This window comes from Pomacea canaliculata, linkage group LG1 (assembly GCF_003073045.1).
Source record: "Pomacea canaliculata isolate SZHN2017 linkage group LG1, ASM307304v1, whole genome shotgun sequence".
In the NCBI taxonomy this organism is placed as follows: Eukaryota; Metazoa; Mollusca; class Gastropoda; order Architaenioglossa; family Ampullariidae; genus Pomacea; species Pomacea canaliculata.
The window spans coordinates 7,872,644-7,887,074 of record NC_037590.1 but is presented as its reverse complement, the minus strand read 5'-3'; the positions used below and the strand labels follow the sequence as shown (position 1 = coordinate 7,887,074).

The 14,431-nt window shown below is 40.2% G+C and overlaps 2 protein-coding genes across 3 annotated transcripts in view; both read right to left on the bottom strand.

Annotated features, from left to right (window-relative positions):
- Positions 1–10,409, bottom strand: part of LOC112553709 (scavenger receptor cysteine-rich type 1 protein M160-like) — a 42,341-nt gene extending 31,932 nt beyond the window's left edge. Inside the window, exons 1-6 of the mRNA XM_025221107.1 lie at positions 8,904–10,409; positions 6,599–6,764; positions 5,513–5,670; positions 4,431–4,763; positions 3,901–4,218; positions 1,750–1,963 (exon numbers count right to left, since the gene is read on the bottom strand). Of these exons, the coding sequence (XP_025076892.1) occupies positions 1,750–1,963; positions 3,901–4,218; positions 4,431–4,763; positions 5,513–5,670; positions 6,599–6,764; positions 8,904–8,988 (1,274 nt within the window). The 5' untranslated portion in view covers positions 8,989–10,409. The remainder of the gene's footprint in view (positions 1–1,749; positions 1,964–3,900; positions 4,219–4,430; positions 4,764–5,512; positions 5,671–6,598; positions 6,765–8,903) is intronic.
- The window catches only part of LOC112577145 (deleted in malignant brain tumors 1 protein-like), a 128,262-nt gene that overhangs the window by 62,790 nt on the left and 51,041 nt on the right, over positions 1–14,431 (bottom strand). The window lies entirely within an intron of this gene.

Here is a 14,431-nt window from a genome sequence, read left to right as displayed (position 1 = left end):
TGGCTTAAATTTCAGCACAGTGAATGCACTTATAGTTCTATTATGAAAATATAGAATTGCGTTTTACTATTAAAAATTCACGTCATATTAGAAAGTAATCAAATCAAACAAAACTTTATTGTCTATCCCAGGAAGTCCAAGACAGAAAGTTTTGTTTTGCTCACAAGCCCAACCACACATACAAATATAATATGAACATAGCAAACATAATATGAGCATAACAACATAATTGCCAGACATACCCTTACAAGACGTTTAACACACATGCATACCTACACCTTCTCTCACATTCATGTGAAACCTCCTTAGGAGGATGCCAGGCAGTATATCAGCCCTACAAGTCCTTGTGCCTTTTATTTAGTATGGTGATGGCTGCTGGCACAATTACCTTTGGTAGGCAGTTTTTCGCACACGTGGCACTTTGTAGCGCCTGCCAACAGCTCAAATTTGGGATGGAGAGGGTGTTTAGTCTGAAATGATGTTTTGTGTCATCTTTTTGACTGTATGAAGGTACAAGTCAGTGGCAGCTGTGGCATACCAGTAATTTTATCTGCCTGGTGGATGACTCTGGCCAGCCTGGCCTTGTCTTTGACGAGGAGGTAACTATACTATGCGGGGATGTTAAATGTCAGGATGCTCTCAAAAAAAGACATGTAAACAGTCTCCAGCACCCCAGAGCTGACGTTGAAGCTGCGAAGTTTTCTCAAGAAGTACAGTCTTTTCTGGGCCTTTTTGTACATTTGGTTCACGTGATCACTAAAGGATAGTCTTCCGTCTATCACTGTACCAAGGTAATTAAAACTGGTAGCCCTATGTACCTGCTGTACCTTGATTTGGATTGGTGGGGAGTGAGGGGTACTGCCATCTCTTCCATTACTTGCTCTCCCAAAGGCCATCTTCTCCGTTTTCTCAACATTCAGCTCCAGGAAGCTGCGGTCAAACCAGTCCTCCAGTTCCCCCACGAAGGCCAGGAACTGTGACAGGGACTGCTCGTCTTTGAGGCAGGCCACCAGAGCCATGTGATCTCAATACTTAACAAGAGGATAGCACTGTTAATAGTGATCTCATTTGTGTGTATACAGAGAATAGGATAGGAGAAAGCACGCATCCCTGAGGGGTACCTGTGTTGAGGATCTGCTCGTCTGACAAAATCGTTCCATCCATTGACAGATTACCCTTTCAGACGAGCCGGACTCTACAGTACCTGTTGCTGGAGCTCTGAGACCCATCCTCAGGAATTATCGGATCCACAGAACTAGACTAGTGTTGACATCCGAGTATAGTAGGCGCTTTACGAGAAGGTGTGGCTGGACTGTGTTAAAGGCGTTGGAAAAATCCATGAACAGGACCCAAACAGAGGTGCCAGAGGTGTCCAAGTATTGTAGGATAGCATCTAAAAGAGTGAGAGTGATGTCAGACACTCCCCTACGTGGCTTGTACGCAAACTGCAGAGGATCCAGGATCAGACACAGTGGAGGTTATCAAACTTCCCACAGCCCTCTCCAATCACTTGGCCATAACAGACGCTTGACCTTTCAAGTCTGTAACATTCAGCTAGCTGTCTGAAAATTCATAATCTACTTCAAAAATACAATAAAACTCAAGATAATAGAATCACAAATAAAAGCAGGAAACAACAGTTAACTGGTAACGTGTTACAAAAACGCCGTAAAACTATCCTCATTTTTTGTAATGTGGAGGCTATTGGAGAAAACGTCATGCGTGACATCACATGACTGACATCATTACCTGAGGCCATACAGGTAGAAAGGACCTGTCGAGTTCTGGACGCTGCCGCTGCTGTCCAAAGTAAGACCGCCAAAATAGCCCAGAGTGAGGCACACTGCCGTGGCGTCATAGTTGGTGAAGACGTTGTCACAGACTGTGCCCCACACACCGTTGAAACCGACCTCCACTTGCCCTACATTACTGGTGGTACCTCCAGTCAACCGGAGCTCTCGGCCTAAAGAGAAAATGCTCGGCTAAATTTGTTAAAAAAAAGACACAAGTCGATGTAATGTTAACTTAAAGACAATAGAGAAAAAAGCAAGTGAAAGAAATTCTTTGTGATGAAATGCTACAAGGCAGTGACCCAGAAAAGCAAACTGACGAGATTATTGTAACGTTTTGTGAAGAGTTCGTTATGAATGTATGCGAGCGTGTATAAACATCTGCATGTAAAAACTCGCTCGCCGCACTCTTCTACCTTTATACAGACAAAAAGGTCCAGCCAACAGTTAACACATTTAATGTTTTAAGAAAAAAATGGCAATGAAATGTAAAAAAAAAAAAAGTTCTACCGCCTACTGTCTACCGTCCGTAGAAAGCTAATAATTCTCCCGACATTTGACACTCCGCTCTTCAAGTAATCTGATGCGAGCAGTCAGACGATTCAGTGTCCTTACACACCGTCGGTAATGAAGTCCGCCGAACAGTGCCAGACTCTGCGGTGGGGACAGAGAAGCCGCTGCAATCGACGGAGCGACACAAGCAGTTCTGGGACGTCAAACAGAGGAGGCCTCCACGTGCACGTGACTGTTGGTGTAACGAGATAAGTGACGAGTGTGTGTTGTGTGAAGCAGTGTATTGTGTGTGCAGTTAGATTAAAGTTAGTTGAACCGTGCCTCATTAGATATCCGGACTAGTAGGAGAACTATTAGATTAGCGGGACTCTCCCCTATTTGTTTGGTTTGACCTCCTGCTAAAAAGGGGTCTTGTTTTCTGTTATTCTTTCCTCGCTGCCATATTTTTTTATTATATTGTATTTTATTATATATATATATTTTTTTTTTGCCGGCGGGTCACACTATACGGCCGCCAATATAAACTTTAGCTTTGTGTGTAACTCCGTGTGCGTGTTCTGTGTTCACTGAGGAGTGATTGGCTTCGTTGCTCGCGTCGGGCGCGTGGGGGTGTGTCTGTGTGATTGCGAGCGTGTATGTGAGAGAGCGAGTCCTGCGACGCCCGATCGCGTTACGCGAAAGTACATCAGCTCTGAATGTCCGTACGGTCGAAACATTAACACCTTCGGTAGGTACGGTGATAGTATCCGTTATTCACGTGCTGCTAATACAGTGGAAGGTCCGTCCTCATACACAGATTTCCACTGCATGACTCTCAGAAGTAAAGTCCACAACGGATCGCAGTGAATGTCTGCCGTCTCCGTGTTGCTCTATTCACTTCGATGTCTCACCGCTGAATCCCCCGCCCGTTATACTCGTAAGGCCAATGTGTCGGAGGTCTGTCACCTCAAGCAGCTCAGCTCTAAATGTCATGGGAAACGTTAGTTTGCCTAACTTAACTTATCCCTCTACTTGTTTGACCAATCAGGCCATTAGCGACTAGGTAGTTAAGATGATCACTTAGAGACTCTTCGTAGGGTCCATGCCGACCAATCATAATCTCTTTACCGTATAGTCGGCATGGCTCCCACATGGAGTGACTGTAGTCACCGTGGTTACGCCTCGCCAACTATTCTGACGTCAAAACCCATTGAATGGCGTCAAATAATTCACGTGGAGATTGCGTCGGCATTCGCGTGACTGCTCTCCCCTGGTAGCACAGCTCAGACCAATGGCCTGAGACAACAAACAATTTAGAAACAAGAAACAATATTCGCTTTGAATCGCGAATTGTTACAATTATGACCAAGAAGGGCAGAATAATAATTTTCAAGCAAACTCTGCTTTAAACTTTGAAGTTTGCCAGTTTAACATTTTTCCAATATTCAGAACAGTGCAACGCTACTTTGTTTGGTGATGGAAAAATAGCTTACTAGGGTGACAAGGACATTTTTCTCCTCTGGCCGCTCTGCGTCTCTAAAGTCTTTGTGCTTGTGTTTTATAAACACACACTCGATCTCTCTCTCTCTCACACACCTATATCTGGTAAGTCACTAACCACTTGCATAGTTGTAGCACAGAGCCTGGGCAGCACTGCTGTAGCCCGTGACACAAGTGGACCAGTTGGAGGAGAAGGAACATTCACTCAGGGAGTTCTCGTTGCCAGTGCAATGGATGCTGTTGACGAGGTAGGCGGCGACATCCCGGGAGATGGACACTTCAGTCTGGTAGATGGCCACGCCGTTGTTGTAGCCCAGGTCCTTGCAGTACACAGAGGCAGCGGCGTCGTCCCAGTTGTCACGACAGACATAAGACTTGACTCCGTCCGCCATGACAACAACAGGTCCACCCACTGACGTTGGGGCGGCTTGTAGGCCTGTGAATGAAATGTGAGGAGTGGAAATAAGGAGCTTTGATGATGATGATGATGATGATGATGATGATGATGATGAAGGATGGGTGGATGGATTGACGATTGATTGATGATTGATTGATGATTGAATAATGATTGATGACGATGATGATGTATTTAGTAAATTACAATACTTGTATGTATACAGTGTACAAAGCTGAAATTCGTTTCCTTACCTCGCTCCGATGGAGTTTGACTACAAAAGACTGTAGCATATCTTTCACTGTTTCCCCACGGGCAGTAGATGTTCTGTTGTTCAGGGCAGTCTAAGAGGGAGGCCTCTGTGCCATTGCAGTTCAGGGCTGTGATAAGGTTGTTTCCGGACAGGTAAGCCATCGAGCCCTTGGGCAGGACACGTGAGTACGAGTAACCTTGGCTCAGGCAGACGACTTGAGCGTCCAAGTCGTCAAAGAAATCATTGCAGATGTTAATCCAGCCTGATCCCCGGTTAATCTGCACCACTCCAGTGATGGAGTTGTTGGTGTTGTGGATCGTATATAACAGACGCACTGTCGATTTGAAAGCAGAGGTATTTTCTTCGGATTTACTCGTATATTACGATAAAGACTGCATGAAACTAACTCGAAGAGCCAAACATACAATTTTTTAGGCCTTTCAATCATTGTTGTTTTTCTTTGACTGCCTTGATGCTTGGTTCGAAAAGTGTAATTTTCATAATTATACGTAATTCGAAATTAATGTTTATATTCAATGTATTTAAAGTGTTTATAACTTATCGAGTAAGAGATACCTATGCATTTTGTTTTTCATCGCATGATTATTCTCTTTCAGGCACTTTACTTCTATTTCTTTTTTTTTCTCGTCTCTTCAATTCTCTTGTTAGCATTGTTTTATTTTGTAATATTTCGTTAAAATGTTTATACTCAACTTTACTCACTATTGTGACATTAAAAAATCTTTACTTTCTTATGATTCCACTGCATTCTTGTTTCCCCCCACCCCACTTCTCTATCTATATATATATATCAACAAAAACCACAACCATTTCAACCATCCACTGAAGTTACCATTTCAACCATTTACTTTAAGTACACAAAGAGTAAAGAAAAATATTCTAAATTTAAATCAGCGATAAAAAAGTAAAAATTATTCTTGCGAAATGTTTCTCCAATCGTACTGCCATTATTCAAGTATGATACCACATAACGAACTCTGTAAGAAAAGAGTTTTTATGCACACTACAATGCATCAAAAACTATGTATAAAATATACAAAATACGTCTAAAAGTAAACTCACTCCCGTCTGAACAGCGCACACCGAGGTCGAAGTCGTGGTTGGCACATCTGTCTGACGGAGGGACAAACAACCTCCCACTACGGCACATGAAAACACTTCTCTCGTACCCATCACACTTTACGTCTAAAATGGACACAGTCCCTGCACCTCTTGGAAATCTGGAAAGTGTACACAACTTTTACACAACATTATGTTTTCTCAGTTTCATCAAACAGAAAGTGCCCGCTTTACTGATTTAGTAAAATATTTTGTGCAATCGTGTGATCGATTAAATGCATTTTTCAAAGAACTTGCATATTTATTACATTTCTCAGGTAAGCTATTTATGAATATTTGCTTAAAGTGTTGTAAAGTTTCAAATCTTTGATGTGGTCGTACTGTAAATATTGACTATTGTGTTGGAGTAGTATTAAATGATCTTCTACTCATATGTGATCATAAGCCTTGAATTTTGTCTTATTTTTTACACGATTTGGCATTGTTTGTACTCTCGTAGAAAATTTAATTTCTGATAACTTTTGAATTAACTAGGCATTTATTGAATAAAAGTGTCTTTCTTGAAAATCGACGTCTTAGAAATCTTAAACTATGCTTTTTTAAAGCGAATGATATGAACTTTAATTGAAAAATAACTTTGTAGTACTGTGATGATTGAATTTGTTTTCCTGACATTTCCATCTCCACACACCTCACTAATTGCTCTCCATAAACATTGATAATTGTGCTAACACGTACGACTACAAAGGGATTGAGTCTTTTGCAAGATAACCCTTTTGCACACTGAACGAGCGGTCCGGTGGCAAACGGTTAGCGCCTGTCACCAATACAGTGAAGGTTTTCTGCCCAGAGTTCATTTCTCGTCTCGGGCACGCTGTTCATTCTCTGCACGTGGCATCTGTTTACAGGGCTGGCTGCCTTGCCGTAATATAGCCTCAGTTGCTGGCACGGCGTAAAACACAATTCCCCCCCCCCCCCTTGCACACTGAACGAAAGTGTGAGACATATCGTGCTTCGTGGTGGTTTCTGATATGCACATGACCAAACACGTGACCATAGATTGAGAAGAGAGGAAATAAAGTTTTTTACTTTCCATATTCGCCGAGAACGTAGCCGAGCTGTCTGCAGACCACCCTGGCGGTATTATTACGGTTGTAGGTGTCGGGTACACACACTGTACCCACCTGGCTGCCATACACCACTTGCACCAGACCCTCCTTGTCTGATGTCCCTCCTACAAGCTGTACTACGTTTGCTAAAAGATGAAAATACTTTCTTTAAAAAAGAGCTGAATTGTAGCTTGTTGTGTCGTTACAGTTTATGAGTCTGACACTTATTACTATATGATGAACTGCCAGAAGTCAAAACACTTACAAATTTAAGCAAGTTTCTTTGACTATGTTTCTCTTAAGAAAATTGTGCACATGTTTAGTGCGTGTTTGTTACTAATACAACTTAATGAACGTATATTATAATATTATCAGACTGTATAAAATAATAGTTAATAATAATAATTCTGCCAAAACATTAGACTTATTGAAGTTGAAAGCTTCGATGTCGTGGGCGATGTTATGATATTACCTACTATTTTTCTTTACATTATTTTATTTTTTTATTCCTCCAAAAACTCTATCAAGTGAAGATAATGATAATTCATGAGAGCGAAATTACGATAGAAATTACGATAGAAAAGTCATTAGACTCGAAGTTGTGATAGAAATGTCACCTTACTCATCATAATAGAAAAGTCATTAGGGAAGTCAGGGTCATAATAAAGATGTTACATGGCTTAAAGGTCATGAGAGCAAAATAATGATAGCAAAGTCATTAGACTCAATATTGTCGAATTTTTTTCTTGAGATCATATTAGAAAAGTCATGAGAGTCAAGGTCATAAAAGTCCCTTGAACAAGATGATGAGAGAAAAGTCTTACATTGGTAATAATATGAAAACACAATAAATACTATAAAAATAGAAAGAAATATATCACAGTGGTCAAGGAAATACGACTTCGATCTTCGTTATGACAGATATGTCTCTTGGTTGATGGTTGAAATAGAATGTAATATTCTTCCAGAGCAGGGGTGGGCAATTAATTTTCCCAAGGGCCCGCATGAGAAATTGGGATGGTTTTAGAGAGCCGGACTAATATAGTTAACTCAGTTTTACTCAATACTGTTTATATATATATACTGGCGGGCGGGCCGGTCAGAGACAGGAGGCGGGCCGCCCCTTGCCCAGGTCTGTTCTAGAGCCAGCTAGATGTGAATGGTCATGTTAAGCAACTTTGTATAATGGATACTAAACACATGAGAGGTAGAGGAACAATGAGTGAGGGTTAAAGTGTGAATAAACTGAGTCGGTATTGTAAAACAATGTTTGGTACCTGACTGGTAAGTTTTAAATGTATCTGATCTGAACTGTTTTAATAGAGGTGTTACCGCTGTAGACTTAATTGACAAAGAAAGTAAGTCAACCTACAAACATTTTTTAATTATAGTGAATAAAAAGTGTCTAAGAGAATGAAAAAAATTCATACTAGCACGATGGAAAATAGGGGTAAGCAAGTAAGTAGTTGCTTAGACTTGCACTGTTACCGGAGGAACAGAGCTCACAGCAGCCACTGGGCTTCGGGAAGTGCCACGAACGTGTTCGATGTCGCTTAGGGAATTGGAAAGACTGAGCCAAATTTCACATAACTGACCCAAGACTGAGTATCAAAACACTCACGGTAACTGATGGACAGGTTTTACGGGGTAGGTAAGGGAGAAGACTGGTGTTGACTACACTAGCATCTACACGCGGCGTGAAGACACCGAGTCACGAGGGCAACAGAACCACAGAACGTTCACTGTGTTTGCGGACTGACGTGCACGTGCTAGTCTCTGTTTGATGACTTAATTTATGCTCTCGTTGTTTCTCCGCATGACACATCTGACTCATAGCTAACGGCGAGATGCTATAGCTTTGCTCTTCATCAGTCTCTCTCACTCTTTGTCTACCTAATGGCTGGATGCATTTAATCGGGATTGTGGATTAAAATTGATCTTTTTCAGGGGAGATAACTCCATAACAATATTTTTTGCAGAGAATAAAGCAGCATGAAGGCCGTTCCTAATCCGTTTAATTACGTTCTGCAAAGGTACATGTGAATATCACATAAAAACCGAGTCTTCAGAGGCTAATATTGGAAGCATATACATTATTTACATTTGTTTTTGTAATTGTCGAAGGTTAAAAAAAAAAAAAAAAAAAAAAAACAACAACCAAAAAAACCGAAAGAAATCGAATGGATATGAAGAAACATTTAAACATAATGTAACAAAAAATAGCGACAAAAAAGAGTCAGAGACAGAGAGATCAATCATTCCAGTGAAAACTGAGTGACACTCACGCCCAACAGAGACCTGTTCTGTTTTCCAGACTGTTAGAAGCAGCATCGTCACCACACAGACAGACACAGTTAGTAGCCTCCCCATGACTCCTTGTCTTCCCTTCTAAGTCTTTTAAAACTTTCTTCACGCCCTCATCCGATCCTTGGTTTATAAATCCTGATGTTGGAGCTGAACAGCACCTCTTAGGCTCCGTAGAGTTACTGAAGTCAAGGACACCCTTTTTGCGATGTTCTGCTCCCCTTCTTTCCTTTTTAAACTGGTATCACTTGTAAAAACTCATTTTCATTGGTCGGCGCAGGCGTATCCGGGATATTGTGCACTAAACATGGTCTTGTCATCTCTCTGTGTGCGAGACTCAGTGACAAGACCAGGGTTGCACCGCAGTGAATGTCCTCGTGGCGTCAATAACTAGGGCATTTTAAATGGACAATGGTTCAAAGGTTATACAAACAAAATTTTAAAATTTAAACATTCTTTTAACAGATATTAGAAAAATCCGACTCTGTGTTAAATAGATTTCTGATCGATAATTTTATTTCCCTGTCAAGTTCAATACCCAGAACTTGTAGAAAAAAGACACAAGTAAAGATGCATGACCTTTGTTGCCTTACTAAAATCTATTGAGAAACGGAAAGGATTGGTGTTTTACATTAAGCGAGCAGCTATGGGTGCATCACGGCAAGGCCGTCAGCCCTGCAAACAGATACCACATGTAGGAAAAAAAAACACCAGCTTGCTCGAGACGAGATCTGAACCCAGGCCAGCCAACCCTCACTGTATTGGTAACAGGCGGTAACCGTTGAACATATTGAGAAGCTATACAGGAGGTTTCAATATATTGTGATATTTTTCAACTGAAGCACAGAGCAATCAGAGGTAGAAACAGAAAGTGACAGAGGTAGTTAAAGATAAAAAAACCTTGCACCTACACTTTTCCATCAAGACTTTGGTAGCTCTTTATTAAAACAATTTTCCAAGCACTTTAGACATGTACCTCCTGCATGTCTTACTTGTATTTCAAACCATAAAACGAGTTTTACGATAATCAGTATCCAGCCGCCACCACACGTAAAAAGCACAGTTGAGAAAACGGTACACAATATAATGTATTTGAGAATTTTCCATTTTTATGCAGCAAATTAATCGAAATTCTATTAACATCGTATCCGTCTCAGAAAACAAATCGATCTTAAAGCAATGACTAAAAAATATAAAAGATGAGGATGCAACGTTACATTCTGGAAAATGTATATCGCAGACAAGCATCAGACTTAACTATCTAAGAGATTACACTTTGAATGACTAATACAAAAATAATACAAAACACACCGTTTCAGAATCTGGATGAATATTCCACACCATTCCGCTCTCGAGAAAAACTCTTACGGACACCAGCATGTGCAGAGAGATCAACAACACACAGATGTCAGGATTGTGCATGAATAGATATACTTTGTCAAAACATTAGCTAATAGCAAAGCTGTGATTGTATATTAATTAGGGATATTATTTAACAATGGTGACGCCAGCACGGAGACCTCTTTCTGTGTATACTCATGCCTGTAGGCGTGAATCTCAAAAACAAAGGGGGATTGTTGCCTCAGAGTTTGGACAATAATATTTTGCACTGAGCTTTACATAGGCGTTAGATTATTGTAGAACCGAACGATAATTATTCAGGCGTTACATTCACATCTACGCTAAAGTGGGTTAAATTTGCTGATAAGTAATCTGAGGCATTAACAGCAGCCTTTGCAGGAGTCAAGAAAATGTATTTTAGACAAAAACCTTCCAACAAACATAATCTTTATAAAATATTTGATTCAAAAATAAAACTTATTCATTGCTTTGGGTATGTATGGTAATGGCAGGCGGTAATTTTTCATTATTCATTACCACAGTAAAAGTAAGATTCAAGGATTGTTTTCGCCAAAAAAATCGCGATTCAGCGTCTACTTCTGATTATTGTATCGTCCAGACAACTGGTAAGTTAAGTCCAGATAAGTAGAGCAACATACATAAACCAGGTAACACGACGCGAACACAGACGTGTCCTGTGTTTGCTAAGAAGCAACTGTTTACCGCTTAATAGAATCACTAGTTGTCACCAAACCAGCAAGAAACCTGAGTGTGAAAAGTGGGATAGCCAAAGAGTAAACGACCTGTGCAATTGTTTGTTAATATGCCCTAAATATACAGTCTTACGTAATAGATATATCTCACTCTTTTATAATAAACTCCCCTTGCCGTCTAAGATTCACCTTTTGTGTAAGAACCTTAAGGGAAAAGTAGCCACTAATGTTGCCCTCTGCATAACAGAATGCCTGAAGAAGAGGACACCATGACATTGACATAGTAATCGCTCAGTATTGAATGTTATTATATTGTTTACTATGAAGTGGAAACCTCAAAACATAACTGTAATGTTGATCTTTTACAGCCACCCACTTTTGACATGCATGTAACCAGCAGTATGTGATGTTGATGTGGGCCAGATGGCCACCAAAAATGGATAAAAGTATATTATCATTATTGGAATTAGTAAATGTGTAGCCCGTATACTAAAGAAAGTTTGTTGGTGTTAAATCGTCTTGTTTTGGCAAAGATAGAGATGACGGATGGTGTGTGAAAAAGTCTTGTATATATTATATGAGCAATATTTAGGACAAGTGTAAATGCAACGACAGTTTTACTCGCCCTAAAATATCGTAGGGAAAGAAAGTTCTACCGTGAAGGCTTAAACACGTTTTGAAAAGTCACGCCTAATGCAGACTGCACACCCAAATCAGGCCCCTATAATTTATTTACTTAGAAATAAAGTAGTACATTGAAAATCAGCGTATTGGGCACTGTGAGAGACAACTCTGCAACGCACGCAGCACGTGTGATATCTCACGTACTTTATTTCTGAAAATATAAAAATACTCTATAATAGAATAACTAAATATAATTTTGGAATGTTCCGACTGACCATGTGCCCTGCTGACGTCTTAAAGGGGAGGGGTTGGGTGTCAGTTTAAAGTATTTGCCTCTTGGTCTCCTCTCTTACTTATTTTTGTCGGCTTGCTGACTGGGGGACTGGACCGAAGAGTGATGTTCTGCTTGGAGTGCTCGGGTGGGTGATGTGATATAGGATATCGAGAGTTGAGCAGGGGATAATGAGACAGTACACATAATTTTTTCTAGTTCCTGGTTCGTATTTAACAGAAACAGCAGCATACAATAAACAATGCCTGTGTGGACCGGAAGAACACTTCCAGTGCAAATGAGCTGCCTGTCACGTTCTGAGTCAGCGTGTACTTGTTTGTGCGTGAATATGCACAGCATCGTGAGGCAGGAGCGAGAGACAGAGAGATCTTGAATGACATATTTCTCCTGAATGATAAATCTCTAACACGCTACACCAGAAAATTCATTATTATATCAGCTACATCGTCGTGGACTATAAGGTTTCGAGGTGTCAGTAGATAAGGAGGGTAAGACTCTGACGCCGCTAGTTTGGTTTTTATCACGGTTGTGTTTCTGGGTGTACTTCTAATATTTCTGATATTGTTTCCTTCTTTGAAGATATCTTTCCATCGTGAAGTCGTATTCACATCATGAGTTTTGCAGGATTGAATATAAGCAAACACACAAACTAACGAACAAGCTAGCCAAGGGATGACATTAATCAAGGTGCAGTTTCATTCCCCCCACTTTATCAAATACAGCAGGGATCTCTATGATATGCGATGTAGAGGAAGTTAATACAAATAACATTTAGTCAATAATTATAAAAGACGGTTGGGCAATTCTCCTTTCCTCAAAATTAAATAAGTAGGACAAGCTTAACTTTTATTTTATCTTCAAAAAACGCTGGAACGTTTTTTATCATTTATTTACCACACTGTATACAAAGCATACAGATCATTACATGCATTCAAAAACCTCTATCACTCTTACAACAAATTCATTCAGTACACAGAGAGAAATAAGAATAAAGGTTGGAAATATTAAAAGTGGGGAGAGAGAAAGTAAAATGAAGATGAAACTAGATGGGATATCGCAGCTTCTACTACTTGTGCTCACATTAATAATTCAGTGTATGCCTTCCCCAATAACTCACATAGGTGTAAATTATTATTTATCATGCTATGATACTTTTCTAAGTTATATCTATACTTCGCAATCTTTAAGAAACATATAGAGAGGGTACACTGCTTTTCCATTTGAATATATATATATAGTGTTTTGCTAGCAAGATGATTAAGTCTAACACTTTGTCAATACACGTGTTCTTGCACTCCAAATAAAACCTTTTTTCTGAAAGAAATGTCTTAATGATGCTTATTTACTGATCACGAGTGAATATAAATCTTGCCAGAATATGTAAACAAACTGACATTGCCATGACAGATGATTGTTCTTCAATTAGACACATAGAACACTTAGGTGGAGTTAATACTCTTTCTTATAAATAGGAACAGTAATTATAAATGAAAGATTTATACAGCGCACACTCATACTCGTAATGAGCATGCTTTTAGCACTTAAAGCAAGAATGAGACATGAACAAGGGGTGGAAGAATAAACAGTACTGACGATGCATAGAAGCGAGTAGAAAAGTAGTAAAGAGTGCAAACGGGTATGTGTGTGTATCAGGGGGACACTAGCATTGTGTGGACTGTGTTAGGGTTATTCAAGGAAGAGGTGTGTTTTCACTGCCGATTAGAAAGACTCAGTTGCAGGTAGGTGTCACAGATCTCGCTGGAGTTGTAGGTCTAAGCCCACGTGCAAGGACTAAAGAGCGTGAGTGACGTCAGTTTGTCTGAATGCGTGTATGCATGATGTAAAAAGTAAGTGTGACGTGGGGAGAGAGCCAACGGCTGGCGGTGAGAAGAATGTTGGTTGGCAGAGGGTAAACGAAAACGTACACGAGGAACTGGAAGGAATGTTTTGTGTGTCCCTAGAAAGCTTCATCATAACTTTGAGAGGAAGGATTCGTGTGAACCCGGAGACGTTAAGTAGGGATTTTATTTTTATAGTAAATGAGCTGTTATAACGAAGGAAACAGATCGGAGTTGAACATTTTCATTCATGTGTATTTTTATTTGTTTGTTTTGTTTAGTGAAGTAGACAGATTCGTTCAGGCAAGTCATTTTTTAAAATTTCTGTGAAAGAACACAAATCTGTCTGATCCCGTGAGTGTGTTTGAAAGGAAATGAGCGAGGGACACACTTCGCGGAGTCGTGACAGTATAGGTGGCGGAAATGGAAAGGGATAGAGTTCAATTGTTTGGCTGCACAGTAACTAAAAATCTTGTGACAATATGTTGTTGTTGTGTTGACAGGAAGAGTTAGGAGACGGGCCGTCAGACGAGGAGCGTATAGTTGACTGGCTGGGACGTACGGGAAGAGTTTAGAGAAACAGTCAGGGCAGGAACCGGCAAATAATTTAAAACATAGCACAGCCGGTTTGTACTGAAAAAAAGACAGAGCAGTGCAGCCAGTGCAAAAAATAAAGTAGAGGAGTGACATGATCCCGTTTC